At 33.6% G+C, this 18875-nt stretch overlaps 1 protein-coding gene across 2 annotated transcripts in view; it reads right to left on the reverse strand.

The window, feature by feature from the left end:
• Positions 1-18875, reverse strand: part of PIK3C2G (phosphatidylinositol-4-phosphate 3-kinase catalytic subunit type 2 gamma) — a 344923-nt gene that overhangs the window by 38098 nt on the left and 287950 nt on the right. For both annotated transcript variants that reach the window (XM_035028133.1, XM_035028132.1), the window contains one exon: positions 10326-10401. In XM_035028133.1, coding sequence (XP_034884024.1) covers positions 10326-10401 — 76 coding nt within the window. The remainder of the gene's footprint in view (positions 1-10325; positions 10402-18875) is intronic.

An 18875-nucleotide genomic window follows, 5' to 3' on the forward strand; every position in this document is an offset into this window, starting at 1 on the left:
CTGGTTTATAGCCCCCAAATTAAGCATAATTTGTAGTTTTTCTGATATTTCCACTGGTTACTCTGGTTGTATATTCTCTGAGGGAAGTTAGAGAGAAGTTTATTTGTAACAAGAAATTTGGCAATGTTCTACTGTGGGCTCATTGTGGTCCACAATTGTTTTCTGAAAGTCAGTCTCATCTCTCTAATCCTCTTTAAACTTTGATAATTAAGCCTTACTGGTATGTTTCCTTTTCCAAAGAGTTTTACATGTTTGTAAAAGTAGTTTACACACTGTATGTAGGTAATATTAATTAATGCTATTGTTAACGTGGATTATGACATTGAAATAATTAAAATTGGCATTGTTTCTTACAATTGAAATGGTAATCACATAAAAATAATAAAAATATTCTACCTTAAAATATTTTTATTTGTTTACAATGACTGAGAGACATTGTGAGTTAGAGATACTATGAGATAATTCTGAGTGTAGTACTGAGGTAAATTGCATTTATAGTAAAAAAAATATAATTGGATTTTTGGTATGAGCATGTTAAAAATGCTGATGACTTTTTGATGCACAATGAGCATTATTTTTGAATTAAAGAATGGAAAGATTACTACATAGAAACTCAATGTGTTTGATCAGAGGAGTTTTAATTTGAAGGTGAGAAATTAGCATAAATTTATGATTGTCTAAATAATAACCATGTAACTGTTACTTGAACTGACTGAAGTGATATTCCACTCTGAAACTCTAGTGCAAGATTAGTAATCAGTATCCGTCAATCACGGCAGAGTTCAGAATTCAGTGAAAATTCAGGGCACCAGGAAGTTTTAATAGTCAATGTGGTAATAGTAGAGGTACTTAGTATTTCTAGAACTCTTACTGTATGCCAAACATTGGGCTAAGAGCTTTATGTACATGAACTAACTCAATATTCAAAGCAAGTCTATAAAGTTTGTGTTACACATGAGGAAACAAAGGCATTTGGTCAAAGGTCATGTAGACAATAAACCATGCAGGGTTAAATGATCTCTAAAGTCTATGTTCTTAAACATCATGCTGTAAAAGGGCAAAGAAGGGGCAATAATCTAAGGGAAAGAGTTAAATGAAGAACCCAGAGAAGGAGAATTTTGAGAATAGTTTCATATGGACAAGAAGATGGCTAGAATATTTTGGTTTTCTGATTCAAGTTAGTCTGGAGAATCTGATTATGCTTAATCCAACCATTTATAAAAACCTTAAGAGCTCTTAAAATATTACCGATCCTAGCATGATTGTGTCGAAATGTTTGAATGCATGACACTATAACAGCTAATACAGCACTTATTATGCACAATGTGTCCATTAATGTTAAAAAAGCAGCATTTCAAAATCTTTTTACAGATGATAATATATTCATATAACTAAAAAATAAAAATTTATTTTAAAAGCATACAGTAAAACATCTTCCTCCCATTCCTAACACCTATCCACCGAGTTCCCCTACCATTATTTCATTAGCTTCCCATATATCCCTCCAGAGGATAGTATAGGATATTATATTATTATAGGATAATAATATTATAGGATAAATTTCCAGCAGCAGAATTGCTGGTCGAAGGGTATTAGCATTTGTAATTTTGATAAATGCTGCCAAATCACCTTCCATGGAGGTTGTACCAATTTGCATTACCACCAGCAGTGTATGAGTGTCTGCTGATTTGTAACCAAGTTTACTAATTAAATTTCTGAATTTTTGCCAATCTGATGAGTTAAAAATAATACCAGTGTAATTTTGATTTGCATTTTTATTATGAGTGAGTTTGAGGATCCTTTCTTTTGTTTAAGAGCCTTTGTATTTTTTTGTGTGTGTGTGCCTATTGTCATTTCAAATTCTTTATACAATATTCTATTTGGTCATTGGTCTTTTTCTTATCAATTTTTAGGAGATGGTTATATATTAGATAACCAACTGTTTGTGATAAATTGTAAATATGTCATCCATTTTGTCATTTATCTTTGAATTTTGTAAAATTTTGCTGTAGTTTTTTATATCCTGCAAAATTATCATGGCTTCTGGATTTGTAGTCATAACTATACTAGCTCATCCTCAGATTATAAAGGATTTTTTTCTATGTTTTCTTTGTCATATATATGACTTTGTTATTTACATTAAAAGTCTTTCATCCATTTGGTATTTATCCTGGCACATGGTGTGAAATATGCTATCTCAACACTATTTATTGAATTTTTTCTTAGTGGTCTGACCACATATTAAATCCCTGAATGTATTTGACTCTATTTATGGACATTCTATTATGTTCTATTTATTCATCCTTTTTGGGCCAACACCACATGTTTCAATTAGTGAGGCTTTGTAATGAGTTTTATATATGATAGGGCTAGTCTTACTTCTATGCTTTTGTTAAATTTTTCTGGCCTTTATTTATTTTTGTTTATGAACTGTAGAATTAACTTATCTAGTTAAAAATAAATCCATTAATATTTTTAAAAATATATTCAAAATTAGAAAAGAAGACATCCAAATGGTCAAGAGACACATGAAAAAGTGCTCAACATCGCTCGGCATCAGGGAAATCCAAATCAAAACCTCAATGAGATACCACCTCACACCAGTCAGAATGGCTAAAATTAACAAGTTGGGAAATGACAGATGTTGGTGAGGATGCAGAGAAAGGGGAACCCTCCTACACTGTTGGTGGGAATGCAAGCTTGTGCAACCACTCTGGAAAACAGTGTGGAGGTTCCTCAAAAAGTTGAAAATAGAGCCACCATATGACCTAGCAATTGCACTACTGGGTATTTACCCCAAAGATACAAATGTAGGGATCCGAAGGGGTACGTGCACCTCAATGTTTATAACAGCAATGTCCACAATAGCCAAACTATGGAAAGAGCCAAGATGTCCATCGACAGATGAATGGATAAAGAAGATGTGGTACACACACACACACACACACACACACACACACAATGGAATATTATGCAGCCATCAAAAAACCCTGAAATCTTGCCATTTGCAATGACGTGGATGGAACTAGAGTATATTATGCTAAGCAAAATAAGTCAATCAGAGAAAGACATGTATCATATGATCTCACTGATATGAGGAATTCTTAATCTCAGGAAACAAACTGAGGGTTGCTGGAGTGGTGAGGGGTGGGAGGTGGCAGGGTGATAGACATTGGGGAGGGTATGTGCTATGGTGAGCGCTGTGAATTGTGTAAGACTGTTGAATCACAGACCTGTACCTCTGAAACAAATAATACATTACATGTTAAAAAAAAAAAAAAGATAGTAGGAAGGGAAAAATGAAGGGGGTGAACTTGGAGGGGAGATGAACCGTGAGAGACTATGGACTCTAAGAAACAAACTGAGGGTTCTAGAGGGGAGGGGGCGTGGGATGGGTTAGCCTGGTGATGGGTATTGAAGAGGGCACATATTGAATGGAGCACTGGGTATTATATTAAACAATGAATCATGGAACACTACATCAAAAACTAATGATGTACTGTATGGTGACTAACATAACATAATAAAATACAATTTAAAAAAAGAAAAAATATATTTAAATTAAATCAGAAATATCTGACATCTTTATGATGTAGAATCTTCCTATATGAGAGCATGCTATGTCTTTTAATTTGTTCAAGGCATTTTTGAAATTCCTGAGTAATGTTTAAAAGTTTTCTTCATTTGATCTTTTCCTGTTCAATTTATTCCTAGGTATATTTTCCCCCTGCTACTGCAAATGGGATCTTTCTTCTATCTTTCTTCTACCTTTATTCTTTTATTTATATTCTACTGCGTATTCTTATATGCAATAGATAGCTATATGTCAATGTGGTACCTGATACCTTTAATGGGTCTTCATCATTTGTTATAGATTCTTAGTTGATTCTTATTTTTCTAGGTGTGGGATCATATTACTGGTAGACATTGTTTGTTTTGTATTCTTTTTGCCAAAGTTTGTTTCTAATTTTCTTTTTATTTCATACAGTCATTTCAAAAATATTTATTGACATTTTATGGAAAAGGCACTGCTCTAGGCCCTTGGAACATTAGGCAAAATTCCTCTCTTGGCATTTCTATAGTAGTGGGGAGATATAAAAAAGCAAAACACATAATAAATAAGTTTATGATAAGCTGAATATGATAAATGATAAGAAAAAAAATCCAGAACATGATGAAGGCACTGTGGACTAGCAGAATAAATGTCAGTTTGCAATTTTAGATGGGATGATCAGGCTACCTCTCCTTGAAGGTAAATTTTGAGCAAAGATGTGAAGGAGGTGAAAGCGTGAGCCATCTGTTGGTTATTGTGATGATCAGGCTCATAGTGTCTTATTTTATACTTCAGTGGAAATGCTTTTCCACTGTTGCCCTGTCATGCCTGATGTGGGCTTTGGATAGCCAAGGTAGATTCATTTTCTCATGTTAAAGCTTTAACTATTTATTTTTATTTGAGTGCTTTGTCAATAAATTTTATTGAAATTTATCAAATGCCTTTTCAGTCTATAGAGACAACCATATGATTTTCTCCTTAAATCCTTTTATTTATTTATTTTAAAATTTAAATTAAATTAATTAACATATAATGTATTATTTGTTTCAGGGGTAGAGGTCTGTGATTCATCAGTCTTATATAATACCCAGTGCTCATTACAACACATACCCTTCCCAATGTCCATCACCTGGTTACCCCATCCCCTCACCCATTTCCCCTTCAGCAACCCTCAGTTTGTTTCCTAAGATTAAGAGTCTCCTATGGTCTGTCTCCCTCTCTGGTTTCATCTTGTTTCATTTTTTCCTTTCTTTCCCTATGATCCTCTACCTTGTTTCTTAAACTCCTTAAATCTTTTAAGATGATAACATGTATACTGTATATTACACTGTATATTACCAATATTGAACGATTCTTACATTTCTGGTCCTGGTGAATTATATTTCTTTAGTGTGTTGATGGACTATTTTGGCAAATATTTTACTTAGAATTTTCCACTGATACTCAGAAGTGAGATTAAGTTGTGATTCCTTTTTTGCTGTTCTTGTATCCTTGAAGATACTGGCATACATACCTTATGAGCTTCATAAAAATAATATGGAAAATTTCCTTACTTTGCTCTGGAATTGCTTAAATAACAGCAGAATTATCTACTTTTTAAGGGTTTTGTAGAATCCCTCTGGAAATCATCTGAACTTCGTACTGTTCTAAATGTTGCTTTTTGAAGCATTTTCTTTTCTATCAAACTTGATCTTTTGTAGGGTGAGTAAATTGTGTTTCCCTGAAACACTATTTCAGATTTACAAATTTAGCTTTGTAAACTTGAACAAAGTAGTCTCTTACTATTCTTCAGTTTCATCTATTTCTACAGTTACTTCTTGATTCTCCTTTTGTATTTTATATATTTGTATTTGTCCCCATTCTTTTGATTATCTACTGACTTCTTTATTTTACTTTTAGCTTCCAGATTTATTTATTCTGTTTTCTGTGTTCTAACTCATTAATTTCTCCTTGCATCTTCATCCATTTCTTTTTTTTTTTTTTTATTCCTTTGGTTTGTTTTAAGGTCTTATTCCAATTATTCCAATTACTGAGCATTGCTTTATCTCTCTCCTATGGTTTCTGAGATGTACAGCTATTCTTTAGAAATTTTGCAATTTTGTTTTTTAAGTCCTTTTGGCCCAAGAGTTGTTCAAGAGAGCTTATGTTTTTAAATCTCCAAACAAGTATCTTTTAGCTTTCTGAATTTTTAAAATTAATTTCTCACTTTACTTTTTCATGATTAGAAAATGTGTTTGTACTATTTCTACTTTTTAGGATTAATTGAAATTTTCTTTGTGGCCTAATATATAATCTATTTTCATGATGTTCAGGATAAAATGTTTGATATAAATTAATAAAGTTTGCCTTTTTTTAATTTTACAATTTAGTTTTCTATGTATCTAGTTATTTTTTTTCACTCAGCCTTTCATAAATAAAAAAAAATGAATTAGAATATCCTATTACCAGTCTGTTGTGTATTTTTCCTTGAATGTTCCATAACTTCTGCTTTATATATGTTGCTGTCATATAACTGATATATATATATATAAAACCATTATTTATATATAAGTGCTCATATCTTTATTGAGAATTGTACTTATTATAGTTTAAAGTTGCATTCTTGTTTAATTCAATGCTTCTTGCCTAATATACCTATGCTTGGAGTTTAATTTTCAATTTTTAAATTTTATTTTGTCTTAGGTGTGTTTTACGTAAAGTATAGAGTTATGATTTATACTGTTGCTCCAATTGGCAATTTTTTTTCTTTATGGATGAATTAAGTCCATTTATACTTATTGATATAATAGATTCATTTTCTCTTTCTTCTTACTGTTTTATGTTATTAAAGAAATACATTTTTGTTTTTATGATTTTTAGAGAAAGTCTTTGGCTAAGGAATTTTTTTTTATTTTTATGTACTTGTGGTACTTAGAAAAGCTTTTACTTTTGTTCTAGTGGTTATTTTTATTTAGTATTCTTAGACTTTTAATTTTTTGACAATTTTGTTTCCTAATAGAAACAGAGATAAAATTAGTGTGCATAATCTTTTGCACTCTTCTTTCATCTACCACCCAGTTATATTCAATGTTGTGCTCTTAGTGTTTCTCTAACACTAATATTATATATGTTGACTTTTTTATTGCCTGATTTGTTAGATTTTAGTGATATCTTTGATACCCAGCTATTAGAAATGAAGTAATTAGAATAACTCTTCTCTCATCTTCTTTTCATCTTTTCTTGCCCCCATCAGCCACAAGTAAAAGTCTAAAATAATTTTCTAATTGGAAACATGATATTGTATGATATAATATAGTAAAATGCATAATATTTTAAGGCTTTCAACTTTCAGAAACAATTTAATATAAGTACTTATTTCTAAGTACTCCTAGCCCTCCCCTTCTCTCCTTCCATATCATTAAAATTTACATCGAAAACCTGGTACCATAATTCAACCTATAGATAATTGATCTGGGCTCTGCTAGAACAAGTAGCTCTCACATTAACCAGAGACACCCTGTCACGGAGACTGTGGCTTTATGTTCCCTTTTAAATTAGCATCTCCAATTGGAGGTAGTGATGTGAGGTAATGATTAAAAGCTCCTGTTTGTAACCATTTGTAATTATCAATGACATCTAAATATGCTCATTAATTCAGCCTCTTAACCCTGACAACTGTTGTCTTTGATTATTTTCTACTCCATTACCTATGTTATTGTCTCTATACCTTGACAAAAATCTATCTTCTGCATGTCAGTGTTGTGTACTGGTGGAGGACGGATAATTTTATATTTTTGTGGAGGTACGATTTAGCATGGGGCCTATATTAATTTGGAGGGAGTATAGAGGATCATGTCAGTAGAGAGTTAAAGAATATACAAGATAAAATCTGGCAACTTTCTGGGTAGTGCTTTGGTTGCGTGTGGTTGATTCCATAATATTTAATGTGATAACATGTAGAAGATTTTTTTCCAGGTAATACTTCAAGAAAATTCTAGTGGTGGGGAGGCAGTGAATTCCTTGGGCCAGGGCACCGCCACAGGAAGTGGTAATTGTGAGTAGTAGCATGATTACAGACATGGATTATGTCTTCATGGATTTCTAGTCTACAAAGAAACACACAAGCCATAAACATCATTGGAATAATTTTGAAGAAAAACATTTTAAGAGTATATAGCAAAGACAAATAAGATGAGATCTGAAGGATGCAGACAAAACAAAACAAAACAAAACAAAAACCAGAGAAGGTAAAATAGGGTCAAGTGGTCCAGGCAGAGAAAGGTGCATCTGTTAGGCACTGAGGGGCTTGTCTTAGTTGAAGAGCTGGGAAAACACAAGAATCAAGATAGAGAAGGGCCTGATATTAAGGCTGGAAAGGGAAATTGGGGGATGCCAGATTCTGCTGGGATGCCATCATGAAGATTTTGGTCTTTATCCTAAGGGCAGGGGTAGCTACATAATTTCTGAGGCTCAGTGATATGAAAATGCAAAATGAAAATGTGGGGTTCCTTTTACAAAAATTATTAAGAATTTCAAGACAGTTACAGCTGAGTATTAAACCAAATGCAGGACCTTTCTAAGCACTATGCCTCGTGTGACTGTACTGGTCATAAGCCCATGACATTGGCTCTACCTAAGGGCAATGAGAAGCCAAGGAAAAGTGTGAAGTACAGAAGAGTGATGATTGGCTTGGCACTTTAAAAAGACAAATTCTTATATTGTCCTACCAAGGCACGTTTAGTTGGTGAGTAAAGGCAAAGGGATATTAATATCTCTCAGATCCAGGATTACAAATTATTACTAATATGATCCTTACAAGTCATGTGCTTAGATACATAGTTATCCAGAATCTACTCAAACTTGTTAGTAGAAGTAGTAAATATGGTAAAGTCTTGAGATTTTTTTCTTAAGGTCATCCACTGTCAACCAACATTTTAATACATTTAAATAATTTTGTCCTCTAATCATTTAACAACATAAGCAGAAAGTTTCAACTAACTAACACAAATAGTGCTTAAAATAAATATTGTTCTTTTTTGTTTATGAACATGACAAAAGTATGAAGAATTTGGAAGTATGGAAAAGAAAATAATTTAAAGAATACAAGGAGGACCAACTTTCTGGTAATCCTTGTTTCTTGTAATTATTTGCATATTCTGCTTAGAAGATGTGTTTTATTGTTTTAAAACAATAGGCTATATTTCATATGCAACCGAATATTGAGAATCAAGTCTTTTGTCCATCATCATTCTGCCAAAACAAGTCTTGAATATTGAATGATGTAGTAAGAAATAAGTGAATGAGAAAAAAATTCAAACATTTTATTTTTTACAATAATAATCCTAACTTTTTGTGTTCTTATGAATTTCAAACACCTTACAGAGAAATAATGCTATCAGCAAAACTAAAAAATTGATAGTGATCCACAGTTTAATTTTTTGATACATAGAGAATCAATTTTCTTTAAGGACATTGATGACAGAATAGAGGTCAACCTATTACTTTTTAAAATGTCTGACAGCTCTAGAAATCAGCAACCTTATGTTTTTTTAAATCTGGTTAATTCAAGTTTATAAATATTAATGGTAAAAAATATCCCCAGCTAACAGTATTTTTAAAAAGAAGGTATTTGTTAGATATTTGTGTACTATGACAATAATAAGGAAATATTTTTTGTGGATATCATTCTTCTTTAGATACATGCTACAAATTGTAAGAAATGACCTTATTTACTTATGTTTATGGTTTAGCTATATAAGCAAAGTGTCTTAGAGAGTGAGGCCAAATGAGCAAAATATAGGGGAATGAGAGAGGTACAATCCTCATACGTTAATTTGGAGCTGTGAGTACAAAGCAATGCATAGTGGGGAAGTGAGTTCTCAGTTTAAAGTTACTTCAGTTTAACAGAAGTAGCAGGCAGACACACACATAAATATACAGCTTAAGCAATTACACTATTCAACTTGATCTGGTTGTATAGAATTATGTACCTAAGGGTAGGTAACTACAGTGTCAGATACAAGCAGAAGTGATAAGCAGATGGGCCTAAACTTAAAGGCAGAGAATCAGAAGGAGATATGGATAAAATAAAGACTGTGAATTGCAAAGGAAAGTGGGGTGAGGTCTAGCAAATTACAGGCTTGCAAATCTTGTGTGAGATAAAAACCGGTCTCAGTATTGGATAGCTATTGGCAATGGAATTTTATTATGAATGCTTAAATTTGTTGGGACATTCAAAGAGAGTTCCTGCCAGTTTGGAGAAATGTTAGAAAAGTAATTAGAATTAACACACATTTGGCAGAGAATAGGGTGGATAATTGTGCTGGGCTAGTTTGGGATCCAGGTAATAAAAAGATTTCATGAGGGAGGTAGAGTAATTACTGAGCTTTAAGAGATAAGGGTGAAACTGCGAGATAATTCATAATCATTGTTATTGCCTAATATTTATTTTTGTTGCTTCCTAAGCTGTTGAGTAAACTAGAAGACTTACCTGCAGGGGGAAAACAGGAACTCTGTCTCTGAAATGCAATTCCACCTCAATGCACAATTAATAGAAATGAGTTAATAGTGTGACATCATGTAGTTATTATATTTGGACAAACATATGTCAGTTTAATTTAACTTGAACATTTTCTAAGGGGTTAAAAAGCTTTGGAAATAGAAAAGACTCTTAAAGTTTATTCTTTGAAAAGATTTTACTTTGAAAGTTGAAAAAAATATAGTTGTGATATTTTTTGCACAGTTATGTTGAAACTCAAAAATTGTACATAATAATACTGATGAAATTACTTGCCTAGGTCCATGAGCGATGATTCTTCAATTGTTTGTTGAACTGGCTCAGAGAGGAAAAAACTAATCACACAACCACTCTGAAAAATAAGACAAAGTATAATATTTCTTCATATCTTATATATATTTATTGCTCCTATTCACAGGTGGGACTCCTGTGATGGAGGGATGGACCCCTAATCCAATATGACTGGTGTCTTTATAAAAAGGGGAAATTTAGATAACAGACATTCATGTAGGAAAGATAATGTGAAGAGACACAGGCAGAAGATGGTTTTTTATAAGTCAAGGAGAGAGGCCTGGAATAAATTTTTCCGTTGCAGCTATCAGAAGGAACCAACCTAGTGGACACCTTGATTTCAGACTTTCAGATTCCAAAAATGGGAGACACTGTATTTCTGCTGTTTAAATCACCCAGTGTGTGGTACTTTGTTATGGAAGCCTGAGCTAACTAACACAGCACCCAGTGGTGATCCCTTCATCTATGACCTAGATTCTATTCCTTCCTCCTCAGGAACCTTGTGGAATATCCCAATCTATACTTTAGTACCTTTACCTTCTTCCTTTCTTTCTCACCAGTGTAAAGCAGTCTCTCCATTAACAACTAGCAAACAGAGGAGTCAACCCACGTAAAATATACTCACACATGAATATTACCTTGTCACTAATGTCCCTTTCAGATCCTGTGTTATTTTCCCCCTCCTTGACAAAACTTACGGAAAGAGCTGCCAACATTCATACTGGTTCCACTTCTTCAATTTCAACTCACTTTATGATCTACGGCACTCAGATTTCTGCCACTAATTGTCCTCCAAAAATGTTCTTACCATCATTTCCAACAACTTTTTCTTTTCAAATGTCTTTTTTTCCCCCCAAATCCAATGGGGTTTTCTTGACCTTTATTTTTTTTAAAGATTTTTATTTATTTATTTGAGAGAGAGTGAGAGAGATCACAGAGAGAGAGGGAGAAGCAGACTCGCCGCTGAGCAGGGAACCCTATGTGGGGCTTGATCCCAGGACCCTGAGATCATGACCTGAGCCGAAGGCAGCTGCTTAAGCGTTTGAGACACCCAGGCACCCCTTTTCTTGAACTTTACATAGCTGTTCCATTTTTAGTGAAAAACTCTTTCATTTGCTTTTATAGTACTAAGTTCTCCCAGTTTTGCTTCTATCTGTCCTACCATCTCTCTCTTTTTTTTTTTTTTTTGAACTTTTTTTTTCTCAGGCTCCCTTTTCTTCTGCTTGTAATTTAAGTTCCAGTGTTCCTTACTTCCAGGCCATCCCTCTCATTACTGACCCATTCTTTCTGGGTGATGTTATCCCTTTTGGTGGCTTCTATAATGATGCACAAATCTAAACCTTCATCTCAGATCTATCTCCTGAGCCTCAGCCCTCTATTTCAAAATACCTATTTGTTAGCTTTCTTGACTCTTGGAAAGACAATTAAAATTGAAAAATGCACCAACAAATGCATTTTCTTTGCCCTCAAATTGCTACTTCTTCCTATGTCCAGGCTCAAAATAAGGTGTATCTTTTTAGACTCTCTGTTCTCCCTTACCCCACACATAATATTTATTGCTAAGTCTTATTGACTTTAATTCCTAAATATCACAACAATCCATTTCTTCCTTCCAGGTATGCTTCTGACTTCTAGCATCATTACTTCTCACCTAAATTACAGCAGAGCTTCTTAAGCCTTATCCTGTTACCCTTTGCTTCAATCTATTCTCTACTTAATTGTCAAACTGGTATTTCAAAATAAAAATCTAACAGTTAACTGCTTAAAATTTGGCAGTGGCTCCCCATTGCTCTTAAGAAATAGGTCAACTGCTTCACAAGGTTTGTATGACCTTTCTTGATTGGGATCTTGCTCATTTCCCCTCTTCATCTCTTACCATTTCTCCTTCAGTATTTTATGCTTAACTATGGCTGAATTATATTTATTTCTTCAAGTGGTTATGCTCTCTCACCTCCTTGTCTTCCTACATGTTCCATTAACCATCTTTCCACTCCTATCCACCATTTGCCCAAGGTTTATCACATGCTTTCTTTTCTACTCTTTTAGCCTAGTCAGTAAGATATCAAGAACGGGGATTGACATTTATTCACTCATATCTAGTACAGTATTTTTGCTCAATAAATCTTTCTTAACCAGAGCTGAGATCTGTCTTTAGATATAGAATACATTGGTTTTCTAATGCAAGTATTCTTATCTATGTAGCAGTTTTATGCATCATGAATTTGTTAATTACTAATTTTGATCTCTATGTATTGATCTCTTGTGAGCTTGCTTAGTAAGAATCTATCCTCAAGAAATGTATCCATATTCAGGATGCTGACCAAATCAAGTTTACTTATTTTGAAAGCTTGAAGTCAAACTTCAGACTGTGCAGAATTTGTTGAAGAAAATTTGACCTTCTTTGGCCTTTTGACAACTAGTCAATTATTCTTCTCTGGCGACATTTTGGCCTCACCACCCAATGGTTATTAAACTTCAATAGTAGGCAGAATATCTTCCCAATTAGTGTCTGAAATGTCACCACTAGCTAATTATTCCCTTGTGTTTACACTGTCATATCCTTGAAATCCTCATTTGTAATTCCGGGTGTGGGTGACATACTAAATACTAATTCCTTATTGTAACAAGATTGTTTTCATTCTTGAGGAGAAATATGATTCAGTGTCAATGGAGGCAGAAATCAATAAGAGCAATAAAGAGGGTAGGAAAAGTAATGTTGCTGGATCTCAAAATAATTGATTTTAAAATTTCCATCTTCCTCCTTTCCAGCTCATTCCCTCTAGTTATACAACTCAAACAATCTGTTGACTCTAAGACCTTTTCACTGGCCTTAACTCCTTTCATATTCTCGTGTCCCTTCTTGGACAATTTGGATCCAATAGTTGATACTAATAACGCCACTGCATATTTCTTTCAACTTGTTTGTTCCTCTCTCCTTTTGTTTTATTATATATTTGTCAAAAACCCAACTTGGGTCATTCTCTGCCAACTCTGCAACTGTAGCAGGTCTGCTGAATGTTCCTGGAGAAAAGCACTCAACCACACTCACTGGTCTTACTATCACCTCATGCCCACCATCCTCAAGTTGGTGTTTAAGATTTTCTGGCAAGCTATACATGTCAGTAGTCCATTTATTCTTCTATTCATCTATAGGTCTATTTAATACTTATCCTTGCTCCTCAACACGCCAACACACTTTCCCCCTCTTTCGGTCTTCTCAAGGCTGTCTTCTTGTTGACAGAAAAAATAGAAACAGAAAAGAATTTCTATAAGCTTCCACCAAACATCTGTCGTCTTGCCTCACTTCTGTCCTTTCCTCTATTACATGGGTGGCCTGTCTGTGCTTTAATCTGAGACTGATTTGGGCACTAGATCCCATTCCTTGTTCTCTACTCATGGTCAACACTTTGGTCTCTGGCTAAGTTCTCATTTCTCTCAACATCAATTTTTGCTTCTTCAGTGGATCTTCCTAGCAGCATACATATATGCTATGACTTATTTCAATAAACAAATTCCTGACCTACATTTCTCTGCATGCTATCTTATTCCTGTTCATCCTTAGAGCAAAGCCCCTTCAAGGATAATTTTCTACTTTCTATCCCAAATTCCTCTCTTCATATTCTCTTCTGAGCCTATTCTAATCACAGTTTTGTTCCTAACACTCCCATCAAACTGTTCTTGTTAGATTCACTATTGATATCCATTTTGTTAAATCCAGTGGCCAATTCCCAAATTTTGACCTATCAGTAGTATTTGAAATGGCTGAGTTTTCCTTCTTTAAAATAGGTTTTTCTCTTGGATTCTAGGCATAAGATACTTCTGGTCTCCAACAGGTTGCTTTTTCTCAGCTTCTCTTGTTGATTCTCTCCCATCCTCTCAAACTTTAAAATTGGTGTGCTGCATGGTCTAGCCCTCAGATCTCTTCTCTTTTATATTTATATTTCACCTTAAGTAATCTCACCCAATCTCATGGCTTTGAAAACCAATTATTTGCTGACGACTCCAATATTTTTATTTCTAGCCTCTCTTTTTCCCTCAACTCAAGACATTCAATTTTCCACTTGACATTTCTAATTAGAAATTTCATATGGAACTCAAACTTAGTATATTTTTATCTAAACTCCTGTTTGCCCCCACTCTCCACTGTCTTCCTACAGTTTTCCCCATCACAGCAAATACTCAACCAATATTAGCTCATATGGCCATAACGGTAGCTTAGTGATTGGCACTTATCCTGACTGGTCAGTGCCTGTGCCCTAATGCTTCTTAAATATTTGGAACATCCCTCCTATGTGGAACATTATATATTTGGTGAATAAGTTAATAAAAGTTTGGGATTTGTTCAGGGACTCTAAAGTTACTGGTCTTTTATATATCAGTTGTTCCAGTAAATGCATTAGGCTATGTTAAATGCTTTATGAGGTTATTATATATATTGCTAGAGTAGATGTTTATCTAACTAATAATGGTTTAAAAATGTCTAATAATGTACTTTAAAATTACAAATGAAGTCAATAAAGAGCAAATTTGAAAGCCAATTGAACAATTTTAAAATTAAAGTCTGTCTCAGCTTATTTTTTGTTGAAATCAGAAATCTTATTAATATGTTGTTTGCGAATTATATTATAAAGCCATTTGCAATTTAAAATGATTGATTTTTGATAAAGTTGATAAATTTAAAGTTGCTGAAAACTTAAGTGTTTTTCTTATATCATATGAGCATATTCTTGCTCTCAAAGACCACAGAGACTTGAAGTATTTTCAAAGATCAGAAGTAACGTAATATAACATTGAGATCAATTTTTTCTTACTTTAAAATAACACATTAGGAATTCCCACTTATTAACAGGCCAACCAACATCTAGAATTGGCTGCAAGATTTAGTTTCAGTGAGTTAAAACAATAAGCTAAATCTATCTCTCTCAAACACTGTGAAAGGCTGTAAAAATGTGAATTTAAAAATGAATTCTCATAAGAGTTTTAAATCAAAGTCAAACAGTAATTGTATTTTATTGCCTTTTTCATAAAGCAGCTTGTCAGAATGTCCAGTCTTTAATGTAGTTCAACCCACTATATTCGTATTGGAGTTACATAGAAGAATGACACTATGAAGAATGGTGAACTTCTAAAGAATCTTTTATAATTCTGATTCTAAAATGTCATCAGTACTTCACTAGACTCTGAAAAATAATCTTGGTTTTACTGATGGTACACATGTGACATTTATCCTGCCTGCAATGTAATCTCAGCCAGCTCCAAATAGGAAAAGAGCAATGTAGTGACAAAAGTAGTAATTAACATGTGGGTTTAGCAAGCAGGGGACAAGAAACATATGTTCACTATTAAGATAGGATTTACCCATTTGGATTTATGTTGACATTTGATTTCTGCTTAAAAAAATAACATTGTTTAAACCATAGGGATACTATTCCTTATTTTAAGAGGCTTTTAGAAATGAATAGCAATATTGCAAAGAGTTAGAAATTACAATTAATATGGTTTTAAAATTTTAAAAAACAACAGCTGTTTATATATCTCAGCTGAAGTAAAATGTGGATACATGTGTGTTTAGGTACTGCAATCATTTGCTATAACTTTATGTTTATATTGTTCTTTATAAAGATCTTACTTAGTTCGCAGCACAATTCCACCAAAACAGCAAAATTTAAAGCAAAAACAATTCCTGTTATCACAACTATCATTTGCTTGTGGAATGAAATTACATTGAAAGGAAAAAAGAAGTTTCTATTAGCGTGAGAAGAGAAAGTAAAACTAAACAAACAAAAACCAGGTAGATACAGGACTAGGATGTCTAAACTGATGTTTCCAACCTCACAAGAAGAGATACTGAGGTAGTATGTAATTATAGTCTTCATTTATGTCTATTTTCTTTTATCCACAGATTATGTGTGTGTGTGAGAGAGAGAGGCAGACAGGCAAACAGACAGAGAGACATGGTCTCAGATATTTACAAGCATCCCTCTATCTCTGTTGCTTTTGTGTCTTTAGACTAAAGCCCCAAAGACATCTGTCCCATCTAATTTAACTCAGATACCACCACTGGACTTTAAAAGAGACTTTTTATCTCATTTCCTTGACAAAAAGCAAGAACTGCTTAGAATCAGGAATGATCCTAGAAGGGAATATGACAGTTGATTTTAACAAGTTAAGGTTGTCCCATTTTATATTCAAGCTGTATCTCCTACTTCCTCTCTCCCCCTTTTTCCATTCACTGCCATACATTTCTTTATGTTCATGTCTGTATTTATCACAATATTATAAACGCTTTGAGAATAAAGTTTATATGGTATTAGTTGAATCTCTCCTATTTGTTCTCTACAACCAATTTAAAGCTCTTAATCTAGTGTTATACATAGTAATGTTATAGTTATACATGCCCAATACAAATTTAAAAATGTTCACATAGTTATATACAGTGATATAAAATACTTTAAACAGTTACAAATAAATGTACTAAATGTACTTTAGTAATAAATGTACTAATGTAACTAAAAAAGAATATGAGTTTTAATGTATAGGCATAGTAAGATTATTTGCTTTTCCTACACTGCCATATGATAAGCAGCTATGAAAGAAGAAAAGTATTTTGTTTTGGGGCTCGCTCAGGGGCAGAGGGAGGGAGAATCTTAAACAGACTCTGTGCTGAGCAAGGCCCATGTGGGGCTCGATCTCACAACCCTGAGATCGTGACCAAAACCAAGAGTTGGACGCTTAACCAGCTGCACCACCTAGGCGCCTCAAGAAGAAAAACAATTTTATAAGGACTTTTCTAGGGCCAGAGATGGGGATTATCCTATCCCAGGAATATTTATCACAAATATAAATTTACTTTAAACCTCTTCTTTTATTGGAAGAGGAAAGGAAATTTATGAATGTATAAAAATTTCCCCTAAGTCATTCACATCACTGAAAATAATTAAAATACTCATGTTACATCCATGACTTTATAGATTTTGGTGTTTATGTAGATAACCATGTACATAACTGTTTACAGGGAAAAACTATATCAATAATATAAAATTTTTAAAAATCTCAAAAAAACTCTTTACTTTGAAATCATTTATGTGATTTTTAGGTCAATAATGTTTTATTTAGTCAATTTTTAAAAAAGATTTTATCTATTTATTTGACAGAGAGCCGAAGCAGGGGCAGTGGCAGAGGGAGAGGAAGAAACAAGCCCCCCGCTGAGCAGGGACCCTGATGCAAGGTTTGATCCCAGGACTCTAGGATCATGACCCAAGCTGAAGGTAGATGCTTAACCAACTGAGCCACCCGGGGAAACTTATTTAGTTAATCTTAAAATAAGTTTTCATTTCCAGTATATAAAAAAACTGAATCAAGGAAGTGTCTACCAATATATGGAGACACGTAAAGCTTTCACCATGATTAATCCATTTGAAGATAATTGAAAACTGACCACATTATGCATTATGCACAAAGAACTTGGGTGATTAGGCAGGTCACACTGCTTATTAATGCTAATCAGCATCTGATGATATCTCTGTCAAATTATTATTTTTCTATTACCATGTAATCCATATTATGAGTATTGCATCAAGTCCCACAAAATTCCTTAGGAATAAAGGGGTAAAACCAATGAATGAATTTATAAAAGTCTTTATGGGGCCATTGGCCCTTATCAACATAGACTATTGATAGACTGTAAGCTCCTTAGGGGTGTCGACATCTGATTCAGCTTTCGACTTTCTAGAATAGAATTTCTCAAATCTGGCTGTGCATCTAAATCACTTGTGTTCTTAAAAAACAACACAGATACCTAAATATCAGCCTTTATCTAGCAAATCAGCATTTCCAAGGATGGGGCCTCAGAGCATACTTTTTAAAACCTCCTCAAATTATTTGAAAAAAATCGATCACTAGGTGCTCTTTTGCCCCCCGTCCCTGGCCAGACAGTATATACTGTAGGCAATCAATAAACATTTGTTGAATGACTGATACAGTAGTTTTCCAAAGTGGCCCCTATAATGCTAGTGCCCACATTTAATTTTTGATTTGATTTTTGTTAATATAGCACTACTTTATTTATTTTGTAGTACAGAAATGACAACTAATAAATAGATATAGGATTTACATTCCAGGAAGGTATTTTAATGTATTCTAAATACTCACTGTGCAAAATTCAGTTAAATTATTAGAGGGAATGTTCCTTTGGGAGAAGGCGCACTTATAATATTGGCTTCCTTTGGTATGAGACAAATGGAATTACCCTTCTGTGGAAGTCCAGTGTTAGAAGTTGGCTGACACATTCTCACTTGGAGCATTTCTAGGATCTATGATTTTACAATAGTGTCTCATGTTTGATGATATAAATACCTCTTCTTTTCCTTTCTAGTTTTTTTTTTTTTTTCCTCACTCAACTCTTAGACCTTAATTCCTCCAAGAAAAAAAGTGTGGTGCCTGAAATTTCTTCAGCTTTCCTTTGCCTAAATACTAACCAATAGAGATTAAAAACAACACAAAACAAAATAAAAACATCTCTTCCTGGGGTATCTA

This window comes from Mirounga leonina, unplaced genomic scaffold (genome assembly GCF_011800145.1).
Source record: "Mirounga leonina isolate KUSES-001 unplaced genomic scaffold, KU_Mleo_1.0 Mir_201, whole genome shotgun sequence".
Lineage (NCBI taxonomy): Eukaryota > Metazoa > Chordata > Mammalia > Carnivora > Phocidae > Mirounga > Mirounga leonina.